The sequence below is a fragment of the Rhipicephalus sanguineus genome, chromosome 9, assembly GCF_013339695.2.
Source record: "Rhipicephalus sanguineus isolate Rsan-2018 chromosome 9, BIME_Rsan_1.4, whole genome shotgun sequence".
Taxonomy (NCBI): Eukaryota; Metazoa; Arthropoda; class Arachnida; order Ixodida; family Ixodidae; genus Rhipicephalus; species Rhipicephalus sanguineus.
Window position 1 is genome coordinate 2,013,077 of NC_051184.2, and position 14,961 is coordinate 2,028,037.

The 14,961-nt window shown below is 45.4% G+C and overlaps 2 protein-coding genes across 2 annotated transcripts in view; both read right to left on the minus strand.

Moving 5' to 3' along the window:
- Positions 1-14,961, minus strand: part of LOC119404443 (neprilysin-1) — a 205,373-nt gene that overhangs the window by 58,676 nt on the left and 131,736 nt on the right. The gene's annotated exons all lie outside the window — the stretch shown is intronic.
- On the minus strand, positions 1,238-14,926 carry LOC119404444 (neprilysin-1). Its single transcript, XM_037670936.2, has 7 exons — positions 14,773-14,926; positions 12,150-12,277; positions 10,826-10,864; positions 7,783-7,944; positions 6,065-6,145; positions 3,388-3,587; positions 1,238-1,458 (listed from the first exon to the last, which is right to left on the minus strand). The coding sequence occupies exons 2-7, from the start codon at positions 12,235-12,237 to the stop codon at positions 1,261-1,263; spliced, it is 768 nt and encodes a 255-aa protein (XP_037526864.2). The 5' UTR covers positions 12,238-12,277; positions 14,773-14,926; the 3' UTR covers positions 1,238-1,260.

The following is a 14,961-nucleotide window of genomic DNA, read 5'->3' on the forward strand; positions in this document are numbered from 1 at the left end:
CATACAAAACTAGCGAGGGTGATTAAAAGCGATAACTATAGATTATTCTCGGAAGGAATCCTTTTATACAATAGCATTTTTCTTTTTGCAAAATAGCCCATGACAAACGTCCATTTCTTTTCCGCTTAAGCACCTGCACTGTAATAACGTTTTATTGGTCATTTGGCACCCGTTCTTATTGTCACATCAGGCGTTTGCCACGTCATCTTCGTTCCTTAGTAGAAGTCGTGCATTATGTGACATTACGTGGAGCTTACTTACTTAGTGCGTGCTCGAAAGAGACCTTGTGAGTCTTTTTCTCAACAAGCTTCGCAGTGTCGCGGCACTGTACCGACCTCGTTCTAACAGACGTTCATTGAGAGACGACATTCCCAGGGAAGGCTTACGTGACGAAATGCTTTAATAGGGCCAGCCCTTCGAGTCACAATAAATACACGTTTTTATGGCACTTGTCGATTTTCTGATAAAATACTTAACTCGTATTTTTTGATGATCATGCGACACCTCCGCGCTCCGTAGTCGCTGAAAATCTTTTGAGTTTATACCAGCTAAAGGCTCCTTCAAGTTTTACAATTCTAGCGCAAAGCGTTGAAACCTGGCCGTTTTTTTTTTACATTTGAAGCGAACAGCCTGTATTCCTATCTTATCGTGCTGTTGAAGTTTGAGCTGTTAACCGACGCTTCGCGTTGTGATTTAAAACGCTTACCATTTTATCTCGCATCCTGCTACTGTTCTCAAGGCAGCGGGGTTTGTATTGTATATTTGGTGCAATATCGCTGCTATAATACACCAAAAACTAAAGGCTTGAGCACGTTCTTTGCATATGCTGTATCTTCACGCTCATTATATGTTGATGTATTTAGATGAAGAGGGAATTAAGTGAACAAAGCCTACACTCTTAATGAGGCCCCGCGTAAAGTGGGAGGTATAGCCAAGAAACTAGTCCTTTTTCGCCTAGTTTTCTCGCTATAGCTAGCACTTTATCTGGGATGTGATTAGCAGTTTAATGAACGTCATCAAGGTGTTCTTGCAGAAACATTCCCAATCCTCACGTTCTTTTTTTCTTAGCACGAATGATCGCAGATGATCTCGCGATGCTCCCGATAAGGCAGCGTAGTTCTTGTAGTATCAATTTATGATTGGCATGTAGCAAAATATAGACAGTGCGTTTGCGAAAATATGTGAACACGCTATTATAACCGCAAAAAAAAAAGCAGAAACAAGAATAAACGCAAACAATCTCATCATAAGACTTGATTCTCACATTAGCGAGATCCTTTCGAGGACCATGATATCGCAGACAACGGTCGTGAGCTCGCTGTCTGTGATGTTCGGTTGCACGAATTTGACGGCGACTTCGAGAAGTTTCTTGTAGGCTTCAGTTATGTTCTCGTTCTTTCCAGTGTATGGATCTGTGAGCTGCTTTCGGCCCAATTTCAGGAATTTGGGTTGGTCAATCTGCAAAATAAAAATGGCGGAATTGCGCCTTAGGTAAATGATGCTTCATGTGATTGATCAGATATCACGAGACACTTAGATTGACTGATATTGTAGGAAGAATGTGGACCGAGTGCTAACGCCTTGAACGTTGTTGGTGGAGGAGGTAGAAGAGAACGCTGAAATCAAGACAGTTAATTAGAAAAGCGTGTGGCTGGCTGCTGTACGCTGGGGAGAATAAAAAAGAGGATTATATCGACGAGGGAGGGAGAGAGAGAAGGCAAGGAAAATGCGAGGAAGTGGTGCATGTGTACTAGACTGCGCGGCTTACTCAAATGCGTTCACAGGGCGGTCATCCATAGGAGGCGTAAAACTGCCCTCATTGCCTCATGAAGCCAACACCTAAGGAATCTAAGGAAGGCATAGGGACATTATTTATAGTTTTCAACTGTGCTGTAGTAATTGTGACGTAAATGGTAATGAGTTTAAATGCACGAAAAACCAAGTTGCCGTCCGTGAGCACCGAACCTATATGTTTGGCCACTACCGCTCAGTTAAAAACTACATGTCTCCTATACCTTGGCGTCATTGCGTTTTGGCTTCGTTAGGTATTGTCTAACAAAAAAAAGCAAAAAAAGCGAGCCACTGAGAAACTTTCCTTCACTGCCGTATGGGCCGACGAGCAATGGTGAAGGCGCACCTGCAGGGAGAGTGGTCAATCATTCAGCCGTCGAAACGCGGGAGCATATTCCAGTGAATAAAATCTGGGGTAGTTGCAAAATAAACGTTATGTTTTCATCGCGATATCAATTATATGGACTCCTGGAGCATTTTCGCCGTCGCCGTATCTGTGAGGTTTTGTACAGATTTCAATTCGATAGCATCTCCTTGCACGTCGTATGTGCCATGAGCGAGTGAAAGCGGTGCAGGGCCAGCCGACGATCGCGGCTCAAGCTGATAGAAAACGCGGCGGCCGTCTTTCGTCGCGCGAAAGGTTCATATGCGGAAAGAAAAGGGGGGGGGGGGGAGGGGAGGAGAGTTCTAGGAAAAAAAAAGGGCTGCTTGGCTCCGACACGAATTGCATACTTCGATTCCCGTGCGCCATCTTGACAGGGATCAGCAGACGGCTCATACCTTTGTGCGTGTTGTGTTCCCACCGCTAACTTTGCGTTGAGGCGATAGACTGCACGAAGGTCGCGTCGCCCGATGCAGCGGCCGCATCAACTAACGCCAGAGTTTGCATGAGTTACACCAGATCGAATTCAAAAGGAGTTAGGCGCTAGCCTTACTGCGTATGACATTCCACTTCGTTGCAGTCGCATTTGTTGCTTTTGCCTTGCGGCAATACTGTCTCCTTTTAAGTGCGCAACGCATGTCCTGTGTTTGAAAATACGAACTGTTTACTCTGAGTCAATGAATTCAAGTGCGCTGCGGGGAGTCGCGAGTTCTGCCGCTATGACACATGATGTCTTGAACTGCAGTATTATTGCTCCTGTCGGTGTAACTACAGCGCCGCCAGAACTGGACGATGTGGTGAAGCCACTGGTATAGATGTGCGAGTGGTTTTACAGTTTACACGACCAATAATGAATTATTAAGTACTTCATTCATTATTTATTTATATGCAGCCTACTGCTATTCCCGATGGGCATTGGCGCTGGAAGGACGTACAATCATAATCACACATACGATTCAAGAAGAGTGTGAGTTAGTGTGTGTCAGCCTGTTGAAATGGCATCCCTTCTAACCCATTGCAATGAACTGTACTCGAAGATGAAGGACGGTATTTCGTCATGATGGCGATCATTGCAGTCTCCGAACAAAGAATAAACGACGATCTGGTCTTTTTGCGTAATGCACTGATAACCTTCGCGAGCGGACTGTTCCAACTCGCCCAAGTCATCAGATTGTTGAGGCACTTTGTACCCAGCTGGAATTTTGCTTACGCACCTGAATGGCGTAAGTGTTTAGCACTAGGACGTCCCGTTCAATGTCGAGGTTCAATATGGGACCTGGGCCAGTCACTTCAAGCACTTGTGTGACATTCTTAAGCTGCATGCTGCTTGCATTAGTTATGGGCCACTGGCTGAACCCAGACGCGTTCAGTATTTCCAGGAGAATGTCACGTCTGTCCGGTTCCGTTGGGACAGCTGAAAGAAAAAAAAAAAAAACCTATGTCATCAAGAGGACTTAGTGGATGAGTGCCAGAGAAAGATAAGTTTCTGCGCTTAAAGTGACGCGACCCCTCATGATGCAATATGAACACTGAAAGAAGTCTGTAGAATATCACTAGACGTCTTGCGTACTTCAAAATCGCACTTTTTTTTATAATTTCTCTTAAACTTTCTATGAACTGCGCGAATTCTGAAGTTTTCATCGTTCTTTCTGGAAATCATTCCCATCATTCATATTGCCACTCGCGCTTCTTTTATTATTTTTATTTAAAAAGTCCCTTGCACGCGTAGCCGCCGCCTTGCGGAAGCCGCGCCCTAATGTCTAGGAACATTCCAGATTATGTTAGAATCTTCTTAATGGCTTGAGCGCGCAAACGGAAACAGCTGAGATTATTCTGCAACTAACGCGGCCAAAAGCGATAAGGCTCGAATGTTCGATACCGCATGTATAAAATGCCGGCGCGCCTTGCTGCGGTTCAAATTATCGACGGCCGACGCTCTGTTCGCCGCTATCAGTGTACAGTGTGTATTGCTGTAGTTTGACTTTCCGTTTCCCGGCCACACGTTCGGCCTAATAAAGAGTTTAATCTTCGACACGCCGACTGCTCTCTTCGTCGACGTCACGACCCCGTGACAATATCAAAGTCGGTGAAAAGGTTTACCCTGTCGACCGCGGATAATCTACTCGGATTGAAAACTGATTATTAAAAGGTACTTACAGTTTCGCTCATATGACATTCATAGTTACAGTAATCCAACTTAAATATAATAATAATATCTGGGTTTTTACGTGCCAAAAGAACGATATGATTATGAGGCACGCCATAGTGTAGGGCTTCGGGAATTTTGACCATCTTGTGTTTTCTAACGTGCACTGGCATCGTACAGTACACGGGCCTCTAGCATTTCGCCCCCATCGAAAGGTAGTCGACTGCCGCGGCCGGGATCGAACCCGCAACCTGCAGGTCAACAGCCGTGCACCGTAACCGCTAAGTCACTGCAGCGGACAACTGAGCTAGCAGGCTCATAGCTTTATCGGCCCTAGCATTGACGAAAAAACTCGCGGCATAATTAATTTGGCGAGCAAGAGGTATGAGCACACAGGTAAACATGAACACATATCAATTTATGACCACGAACTATGGCTCTCACAGCGCGGACATGATTAATAAAGCAAACAGAAATTAGCAAACGAATTGGGTGGCAACTCGCTGCTTTGTGATTACGCGATCTGTAACATTGGCGCGCTGAAATCTAAGCAATGCTGGTGGAAACAGTCACAAGAAGCCCCCAGCCACTGCACTTACGTATTATGTGTATGTAAGTATGAGGAGAACCCGCCGTGAGCAACCGATTTCATTTGTGTGAGCGCTATGGGAAAGCCACGCACATAGATCGGACCACTCTCAAAGAGCAGCGTGAACACGCTGGCAGAATGCATTTCATTGTCTTACTGTCAATCAATTCACGTAGTGCATTGATCAATCGCTCAAGGTTACGTCACATTCGTTATCGGATCAGGTGACACTGCAGCTTCACTCGCCAACCGCCTTCACAGCATGTATTGGGGCCCAGTATTAAATTTCATTCTTCATTCTCGGCGCACTTGCAATGTGCTGATGTCATGTGGCCATGGTCAGTGACGTTTCAGAACCGGTTTTTGCCAAGCGCGCGCGCGCCACTCCAAGCCGGTCGTAAGAGTTTCAAAAGAGTGCCTGCGACGTAAGCTCGCTCACTCACTCACTCACTCACTCGCTCGCTCGCTCGCTCGCTCGCTCACTCACTCACTCACTCACTCACTCACTCACTCACTCACTCACTCACTCACTCACTCACTCACTCACTCACTCACTCACTCACTCACTCACTCACTCACTCACTCACTCACTCACTCACTCACTCACTCACTCACTCACTCCACTCACTCCACTCACTCACTCACTCACTCACTCACTCACTCACTCACTCACTCACTCACTCACTCACTCACTCACTCACTCACTCACTCACTCACTCACTCACTCACTCACTCACTCACTCACTCACTCACTCACTCACTCACTCACTCACTCAAAGGGCGACTCCCGCGAAAAGAACGCTTGGCATCGTCGTTATGTTTTAAATTTCGAACGCTTTCGCGCCGCACAGGTGTTTCATAGCTTCAAGACGCGATCGCTATGTATACATCGAGTGATCCACGTGTGTCGCCTGTTTGTTTTTAACGTCCAAACTATTTGGTGGACCCCTGAGGCGCTGATAATTCAACAGCAGATTGCGAACTAAGAAAGAAAAGTTAATTAGAAGGTGGGGTAAAGGGTCTCGCACGCAATTTAAACTTGCCGAAGCCGCATGTAGTAACAGTCGTAATAAAATAGCTAATTGGGAGAAAAAGAGAAGCGCCACGATTTTTCATTTCGAATATAGGGAGTAAGTCAGCCGAAGTCTATACGTACCTACGCAGGCATTGTACATCACTTTAGCGTTTTTGATAACCGTTTGTTCTTCTTCGATCCCAGTCATGTTTTCTAATACCGCTGAAGGAGAGTAAGAAAGATTACATTTCAGGTTACACTGGAAAAAAAGTGATTGCATGCACATGAGGATAACGTACGAACGAGGAATGCATTTTTAAGCACGGCAGAGGCATTTTTGCAGGCACGAGTCTATCCGGAAACTCTCATTGATTTGCTCTCGCTCTCACAAAGCGGCCTGCTGTTTCTTCACATGTCTTGTCTGGCGCCTAAAGGTGTCGCCGCAGTTATTGCGCGTCCGCATGAAAAAGAAGGAATGACAGGTCACCAAGATAGCTGATTTGAAAATTTGCCACCGTAATAATAATTAAAAAAAAACAATAACAACAGAAACAGGCCTCGTTCCGCTGCGAGTGATTAAAGACTAATTTTCCTCGTTGAAAAACAGCGAAAAGAAGAAAATTAAGACAAGAAACCATAATTTACCGTGAAGGATTATTAAAAATCAGGTTATGTAGAAACGGAAACAGCTCTAAACTGCTTTGGGAAAAGGCCCCAAGCAATCTTCCTGTCGGGGCAATGTGAATTGTGGTTGCTGCTTTTATAACAAAGTAATAAACATTACATATGTACTCGTATAACTCAGCAAGCTATGTGCAAGTGTTGCTGGACCCCGGAGGAACGCGCGATAACAAACGCTACGTATGATATGCACACCATCTCACAGTAGCGTGCACATCTTTGCGATACAACTGACACCTGTGCTTTAACGTGAATGCTGACATTACGTCGGACCATAAGCTCCCCTTTAAGCGCCAATGTACTCTACGTGCCTGGTAAGCCCAAGATATGCCACTACCACAGTTACGCAAACACGCCAATCCAGCTCTTAACGCTTGGCTCAAAGCCAAGAAATGCAGCTTGGGCCGCTCCTCGGTGGCTGCTTCGCATGAAACCGAATCCCCACTATGGGTGGAATTTGCCGGATTTTTTTTTCACAGCAATGCTGTTATGCTCGAGGTTGGCCGTGTGTTGTAGATAGAAAATTACCATCATCATGAATAGGCTGGCGCTCTCTTCTTCATTGTCGTCTTCTGCTTCGCTCCCAGGACACGTGCGCACATTTCTCTGGCGTGGGATGCAATAACTCTGATGGTTGAGAGAACGAGTACAGATAGAGAGAAAGAAAGATAGAGAAAGAGACAGAAAAATTCTTGGCGAAAAACATTTCTCGGTGAGAGCAAGCATAGCCATGTGTAATATATTATAGCAAGGGGTGGGAAAGAGAGAGGCGAGAGGATAAAGGCCTAGCCAAGCCAAGCCAGGACCAGCTGCCCACCAGCTCTGCTGACTTAGTGGAAACTGCGCAAATTTTTTTCTGTTTACAGCCTCATTACAGTGTTCGTCGTTGACTATATTTCGTCATTACAGTATGCAGACACGTGCTTTTCGCGGCACAGCATGTAATTTGTTGTTGTTGTATGATAAAATGTTTAACGAACGCAAGTGCGAACACGCACACAAAAGCACACTGCACAAGAAAAGACAATACTGTTATTAATAAACATTTCTTAGATATTTCTTTTGGTTGGACAGTTGATTTTTTTTGTGCTCACACTGGCGGAATCTGAAGGCACAACCTTACAACTATCAGAAAGAGGTTCAGAGGAACAAGCGAGTTCTTAAAGTGCACGCCTTACCCTTCAGTGTCGCTTGCAGTTCGTCGCGCAGCATATCGTAAATGCCATAGGAAGACGAACTCGGTGGCAAGGTGTGGTTACTGATCCATCCACCGCAGACGTAGGAGTAGAAGTCATCACACGGATCCACAGATGCGTTCAAAGATGCATTGACCAGCTTTGCTGTAAATAGTGTAGCATTTAGTAGGGTTTGCTGCGGCTAAAAGGTAAAGCAACGCTCTCGAGCTTGACCTAGAACGCTCTTTGACCTCATTGTATGCATAGATCGGTTAGTGTGCTGCACTAGGAGAAAGGAGTGTATGTGTGACCGTTTTCGTTCAGTCCTGACAATTTCCACGTATATGACTCTCTTTAGGGAGACACGGTAACTCTCTTTTGGGTCTCACGACTCTCTAAAGAGAGCATAATGATCTCCAAAGAGAGTTTTTATATCTCCTTAAAGAGATTCATATACGTGGCAAGTCAGGACTCACAAAAAAAAGTCAAAGGCTCTTTCTTAGAGCGCAGTTTGCTTCGGCAGATGAGCATTTGCACAGTTATTGTTTGATTAAGAAACTCTGCTTGAAGGAGCTTTGCAGAGCCTGCAATCACATTATAAACGCAAATAGTTCGCTGCTTAGTTTAAAAGGCAGCAACGGTTGAAACGGCAGCGAAGGGGGCCCTGTGCAGGGTTTGACAAGCTATGCAAACGAAAGGTCTAGCGAACACTATGATGTCACCAACGGTGAACCCGACAGTAGCGCATCGGCTCGGCTTCTCGGACCGAAATATGCCCCATCAGGCTCGTGTAAAGGCCGAACCACATGCGGTGTTTTAAAGACGATAGTCTTTCTTGGGGAACTTAAACGCAGAAATATTGGTACAAAGAGAATTTTATTTTTCCCATGACAGGTCACGGTGTTACAATCTCTCATGTGGGGCTGTAACATGACAGGCCTACATATATATACACAGATACTTCGTGTACAACCTACGTGTTGTGGGTACAACCAAAATCGGAGAACACTCTGCGCTACATCATCGCAGAGTAATTAAACAGAGCCGTGAATTAACACATTATACAATGTTTAAGGCTCCTGTCTAGGAACCAAATATACACGGGCCACGCACCTGGCCTGTTCTGTCTTTCTGTTTGTCGGCACGACCCTCGATTCAGCCACTCGGCCAAAGTTGAACCACTTGCCCAAGGGCCAGCCATCGTGAACAGCTCACTAGGTTCATACTTGTCTACATGGTTGATCAAAAAGCAAACATTACGCATATCTGAGGCGCAACATCACTAGATAAGTATTAGGTGGTGTGTTCCTTTAATAGAAAATACATAGATACCTAATTCTAGAAACCCTAGTTTCTTAAGCTGCGCTGAATATGCGACTGCGCCGACACTTGGCTTCCACCGTGCCCTCTGCGCGAGCTCATTGTTGTGTTTCGGTTTCAGTTCAGTATTGCACTGTACGAGTGCCATTGGGCGCCGCTCTGGCATTCCTGCTTTACCCAGGCGACGTGAATATAAAAGAGTGTGTGGAGAGTACTCGTTGAGTGCGGACGTTTCTTCTGCTTCGGCGCTTCGCGCCAAACCGCGTGTTCGGGCTGGCTGGCGTCCCCGCCGGTCGCGTTGGTCGCCACCGGTCTTGCCTGCTGCTGCGCCGGGACTACCAGCCCGCAACACAGCATTCACGTTTCCCGACGTATTGCCAGATGACGTTCATATCTCACGCAGCGCCTCTTCTATCGTCTTTACACGACATTTGCAGCGAAGCACGCAGATACGCGGCCAATTTTTTTCCGGGGTTTTCTGGCGTCGCGTCTCTCGGCGTCGTCACATAAACGCCGCCAGAGAGGGCGGCCAACCACATGAGAAGCGCTGAGGTCAGTGCCAGCCCAGCGTCGTACATTTTGACCAGAGGGAATGAACCTGACACCTCGCGAAGCAGTGCGCAGTCTCTGTCAATGGACCTAGAAGAAGTATTCTTGATTATAGCTTTTTTTCTCATTTGCAGTATTGTAGCTCGAAAAACGAGCCACAGTGCCGCCGGAAAGTCTATTTTTCTTTATATTACTTGTAGCGCCAGCTATTGAGAATAGGAAGAACCACAAACTCGTAATATATGGCCTCCGAGCTTGAATTCGTCGCATATGTTTGAGGCCACGTATTCGTCCAATACACTCATTCCTGCTAAGCCCACCGATGAACTTGATATGGCTCTCGGAAACAGTACGAAGATGTCACGAGCGCTTTACTGTCGAAGCTTCTAGGGAACAAGTTGAGTCAAATACAAGCACCAGTTGAAAACTTGCGGGTTACACATAATAGATCCGAGGAGGGCGGCAGCCATTTTGGCAGCAGCGACGACGCCATTACTTAGGCGGAAGTCGTTGCCAGCCGCGGGATGATTGGTTCTGCGTACATCGAACTGCTTCCGGCGTCGACGCCGACGTAGCTGCCAATGTCTGGGATGTCCACAGGTGGACGTTTCGGCCACCATCACTAGTAACGTCGACACCGGGTGACACCTGGTGACGCCGGGCAAGAACGCTGCCTGTGGTTTGGCCTTAAACGTTTGCGCGTCGGCATCTTTGAGCCTGGTCGTCAGGACGACGTCCTGCACGGGACCGCGGAAGCGACGTAAGTCCAGAATGCGCATGCGTCCTGTCTCCTCCCACTCTTACATATCCTGCAGGGTTTTAATCATGTCAAATAACGTCATAGATTCATTCGTTTTCGGTCTAAGAGTTGAGCCTATTCTGAAGGTGAAACAACTGACATTTGTACCTGTAGAATTGCTTCAAGTTGGCCCAATTAACGTAGCTTTGGTTTCTAGACAAATGCTGCGAATGCACGAAGAATGCATAAAAATAAAAAAATGGAACATTTTGCTTTTTATGACAGTATCTTCACACTTTCTGGCAATCTTTCTGGTATACTGCAGTTTAGTATACGCCAGCGTATTTTAGCGTCTGTTTCGTAGCAGTATAACTCGAATGCAGATGAACGAAAATATATGTAAGTAATCATATTTAGAACAAACAAGAAACATCTTACCTCTTGCTTTGCATACTGTTGAGTTACACACCGTAAAATCTAGAAATCGAAGTAGAATTGTTGGTTAAAGACACGTAGGTATATAAACTCATATACATATGTTGTAGTCAATGCTTGGCTAAATAATATCGGTAAATAATAATAATCGTTTATTGTTATACAAACGTGAACGGCTGTGAAAATGCATGGAGCAAAATAATTAACTGGTAGATAGAATAGTTTTCTAGGCTCCGCTCTCAATCAAAAGTTCGAAGAAAACTTAGAGATGAAAAAGAGCAATACCAATTTCAAGTGTAATAGTAAAATAGGCTTATCACATCACGTTGAGTAATGAGACCGAGAGATATAACACGAATACGCAGACTGCAAGATCCCTACCATTGACTATAAATTTGTCATATATGTACCGGTGCCTGGCCTCCGAGACAAAAACATTCAGTAGGAGGCCACGCCCAAATGTGATCCAGGGCGCAGCTATTGGAACATGGCATCTAAAAACTAAATAGGCAAAATTTTACTTCTTATCGCTTTAATTACCAAATTTCGCGGCTCTCGGACACCAACCACAGAAGCATATGACTGGAGGGAACAACTCTTTTTGAACAGACGATTAATCTGTATTGCGAAACGTTCTTGTTCATACAGCTGGCTCTGTTAATTGTACGTATGGAACGGTCATAAATACTCACTCCGCTGCCCGTTTTGCAGAGCGGGAAAACGCAGTGATGCCGACGCATAATCAGTATATGGTCGGAGATATTTATTAAGTGTACTGGGCACGAAATTCGCAGCCCTAATAAAGTTCTTGATATTACGTAAAACTGTTGTGTTCTATTGTAATTGGCTGGCTGTACAGAGGTTGAGGTTTATATGACCTCGGCTACTCCATTGACTTGTTCGATTTCTTTGTGATGACATTACACTGAGTCAGATATTTTTGATCATGTAAAAAAAATGAACATGCGAGGTCACTGCCAATCCTTAGCCGGCAGATGCACACTAATGCAATTATGCTATCTCTACGCATGGGCCAATTAGCGCGCGCGCACGTGCGCGCACACACACAAACGCGCGCGCGCACGTTTTAAATTGCAATTTGAACAATATGGCAGATTATAGTGAGGATCGTGTCTGAGCAATGCCGCAGTTCGTCTATTTCAGCAGGCACACAACCGTACAACATCGAGGGAAAGCTTGGCGCTCCCTCGTAGTATAGATACTATTACTCTAAATAATCTCAGAAATTGCATAAATCTATTTTTGCCGAATTCTTTCAAGTGTTACTCTGGGAGCAAACAAACAGCAATTTGCTGTTTAAACTCACTTGCGTTGTCGTCGGTATGCTGTTCTACGGGATTTGTAACTACAAAGCCTACGGCTGTTAACAAGTACATGCGACTATAAGGATTCATAATTCAATCCTTTGGTGGGAAGAGAGGTCGGTGTTCTTTTCTGAAAGGAGAAAATAAAAAGTTAAAAATGGAAGACACAGTTTTGCCGCACAGGCGAAGCAATGAATGTGATAGCAACCGATTCGAATGTAACACAAAGAACGTCAAGAAGCTCGAAACTTTCAGCGCGCTCCTCATGCACAAAGGACGCACGAAGAGAACACACAGGACGACCCTCCACTACGGCGTGCCTCATAATCATATCATGGTTCTGGCAAGTAAAACCCCAGATATTATTATTAATAAAGGAGACAAATAAATGACGCCGTGCATCTGCCGCACAAAGTGTAAAACAGTATTGGAAACACTCATTAAATATGTGCATGCAATTGGGCATGCGAGAAAACCTACAGAAAAAGGACTACACATACAAAAAGAAGGAAAAACGCACTGATACTGCGCGCATGCAAAGTTTTACGGCATACTACTCAACAACGTATTCATCGTTTTGATAAGGACTCAAGGTGCAACTCGAGTGCCGATACAGTAGCGGCTACAGCTTGAGAGATTGTGAGATTGTGATAAAGAAGCTTTCGTTTCATTTTAGCAGGATATTCGCACCATACTGCCCCTCAGCCCTTTATTCTGTGTACGATATGTATGATGCCATTTATAATGTAATAAATGAGTAAATTGTTTGCAAACTCAGCAATATGAGCCCTTAATCGCGCTTAGGTAGCTTCGCAACACTGAATTGTGTGTGTTCAGATACCTATATACTGCGGCTGCTGAATGTATACTAATACTTTAAACGACTCTTTGTGTATTTGGAATGCAGAGCTTACGAGAAAATTAAGTAAGGCTTTAGACTTTTTCGTTTCCGGCGTAAGGAAGAGGATTCGTTTTCAACAAAACAGAGTCTACGTCTACCTCTAGCGCATAACACATGCACAGGCCGTGAGCTTACATGAATTACATGCTTCCTTAATAAACATTTAGGCAACAACAGCAATAAAACCTACCCAAGCTTCAAAAAAGAAAAGAAAAAGAGAAAGCTCGCTAGCGTGCACTTATTTCGGGACGTATCCGCGCACCGCAAGCGCTTTGTGTAGCGCGTTTCGCATGCTGCCGAGCTGCGGCGGGATTCGCAATGGCGGCCGTCGTAGCAGACGACGCGCCTGTCCTCACCCTCAGCGGAGCGCGCGGGCATCAAGGCACCCTATTTTAAAGCACGCCCTTCGCGCCATCTCGCGGGTGATAGTGAACGCGCTGAAGCGCCTCCGAGATCTGCGTACCGCCATCGGTAAATGGTGTATATAAGTAGCTCGCCGTTAGTATGCTGGAGGACATATGCTGCGCGGCGGAGTTGTCTAACGCGGCGCGCTGCTGAGCGAGGGGTCGGAGGTAGGGGGCGCTGCGGAAAATGTTTCTTCTGAAGTATTTTTCTTTGTGGCTTTTATATATATGTACTTATATATACATATACGGAACATCATGTCTACGGCGACGGCAAAAACCCGCTCAGAGTATCCTTTAATTGCTATCGCAATAAAAAGTCAATACCTTGCAATTGTAAAATCAGATGCGGGTAATACTGACTTTTTGCGAAATGTAGCTTAACACTACTGTGAGAACTTTGATGGCAACTGATTTTAGTCTAATTTTCAGTGCAACCTATTGAAAGATCGCAAGATAACCGATGGTCATTGTGGGTAACAGATTGGATTCCACTGTCGTGGCAGAGGGTGGCAGATGAGATTATGAAGTCTGCGGGCATAACGTGGCCGTAGCTAGCACAATACCGGTTTAATTGAAGTAACAAGGGGGATGCCTTTGCCCTGCAGCGCGCGTGGTCTGGCTGCTGCCGCTGCCGATGATGACGGTAATATTGATTTGAAGCCGCAAGTCTTGTATTTGTCCCGGTTCTGCTAGAATATGTGCAATTCAGCGAGACCGTATATATCAAAATTCACTAAATCAGTGCTTCAATATTCGTGTGCACCTAACTAAGACTTTCGTCAGGAAGTCGTGTTTCCTTGTAGAGCTTTTTTTTTTTTCGCTGCATTTTCTACATTAACCGCACAGAGGCTGACTGTACCGCTAATACCAGCACCGCGGCGTGTTTCCGCAGTCATTAAAGACATTGAGATTCGCCGATTGCGCCACGCTGGTAGCAAAAAAAGAAAAAAAGAAAAAGAAAAAAAGATTGCGAAGCTTGCACTATAAGCCGCGCAAGGCTTGCCATAGCGAAACTGCACGATTCTGAAGGCTAAGCTGGTTGCTTCTAGGTTCATTATAGCTTACAGCGCACTCCGACAAACGAACGAAGACGAGACGCACAAAGACAAGCGCTTGTCTTCTTCGTCCGTGTGTCAGAGTGCGTTGTAAGCTATAAGGAATATTCCTCAGCTAGCCCGGTCAAAAACCTTGCTTCTAGGTTGTTTCTACGCCTTAGCTAGGCGACGAGGGTTGCGTCTAGGTTGCTTCTATGTCGTTTTTAGGCTTTAGCTTGGTGATACTACGTGCCACAGAAATTGGGTAAATCTCACTACTCACCGTTGGTCCACTAATAATGAAGAAGGCAACAGGTAGCCCAACAAATGGGTGTGTAACAATAGACTGATAAACAAGTTATATCATGGAAGGCTCGATGACAGAAGAGATCCGCGAAGAAACTGCGCCTTACTATTGCTGCAGCCGATTTTATCTCGGTGCGTGTGAGTAATTCCTGACATTCAAGCTCTC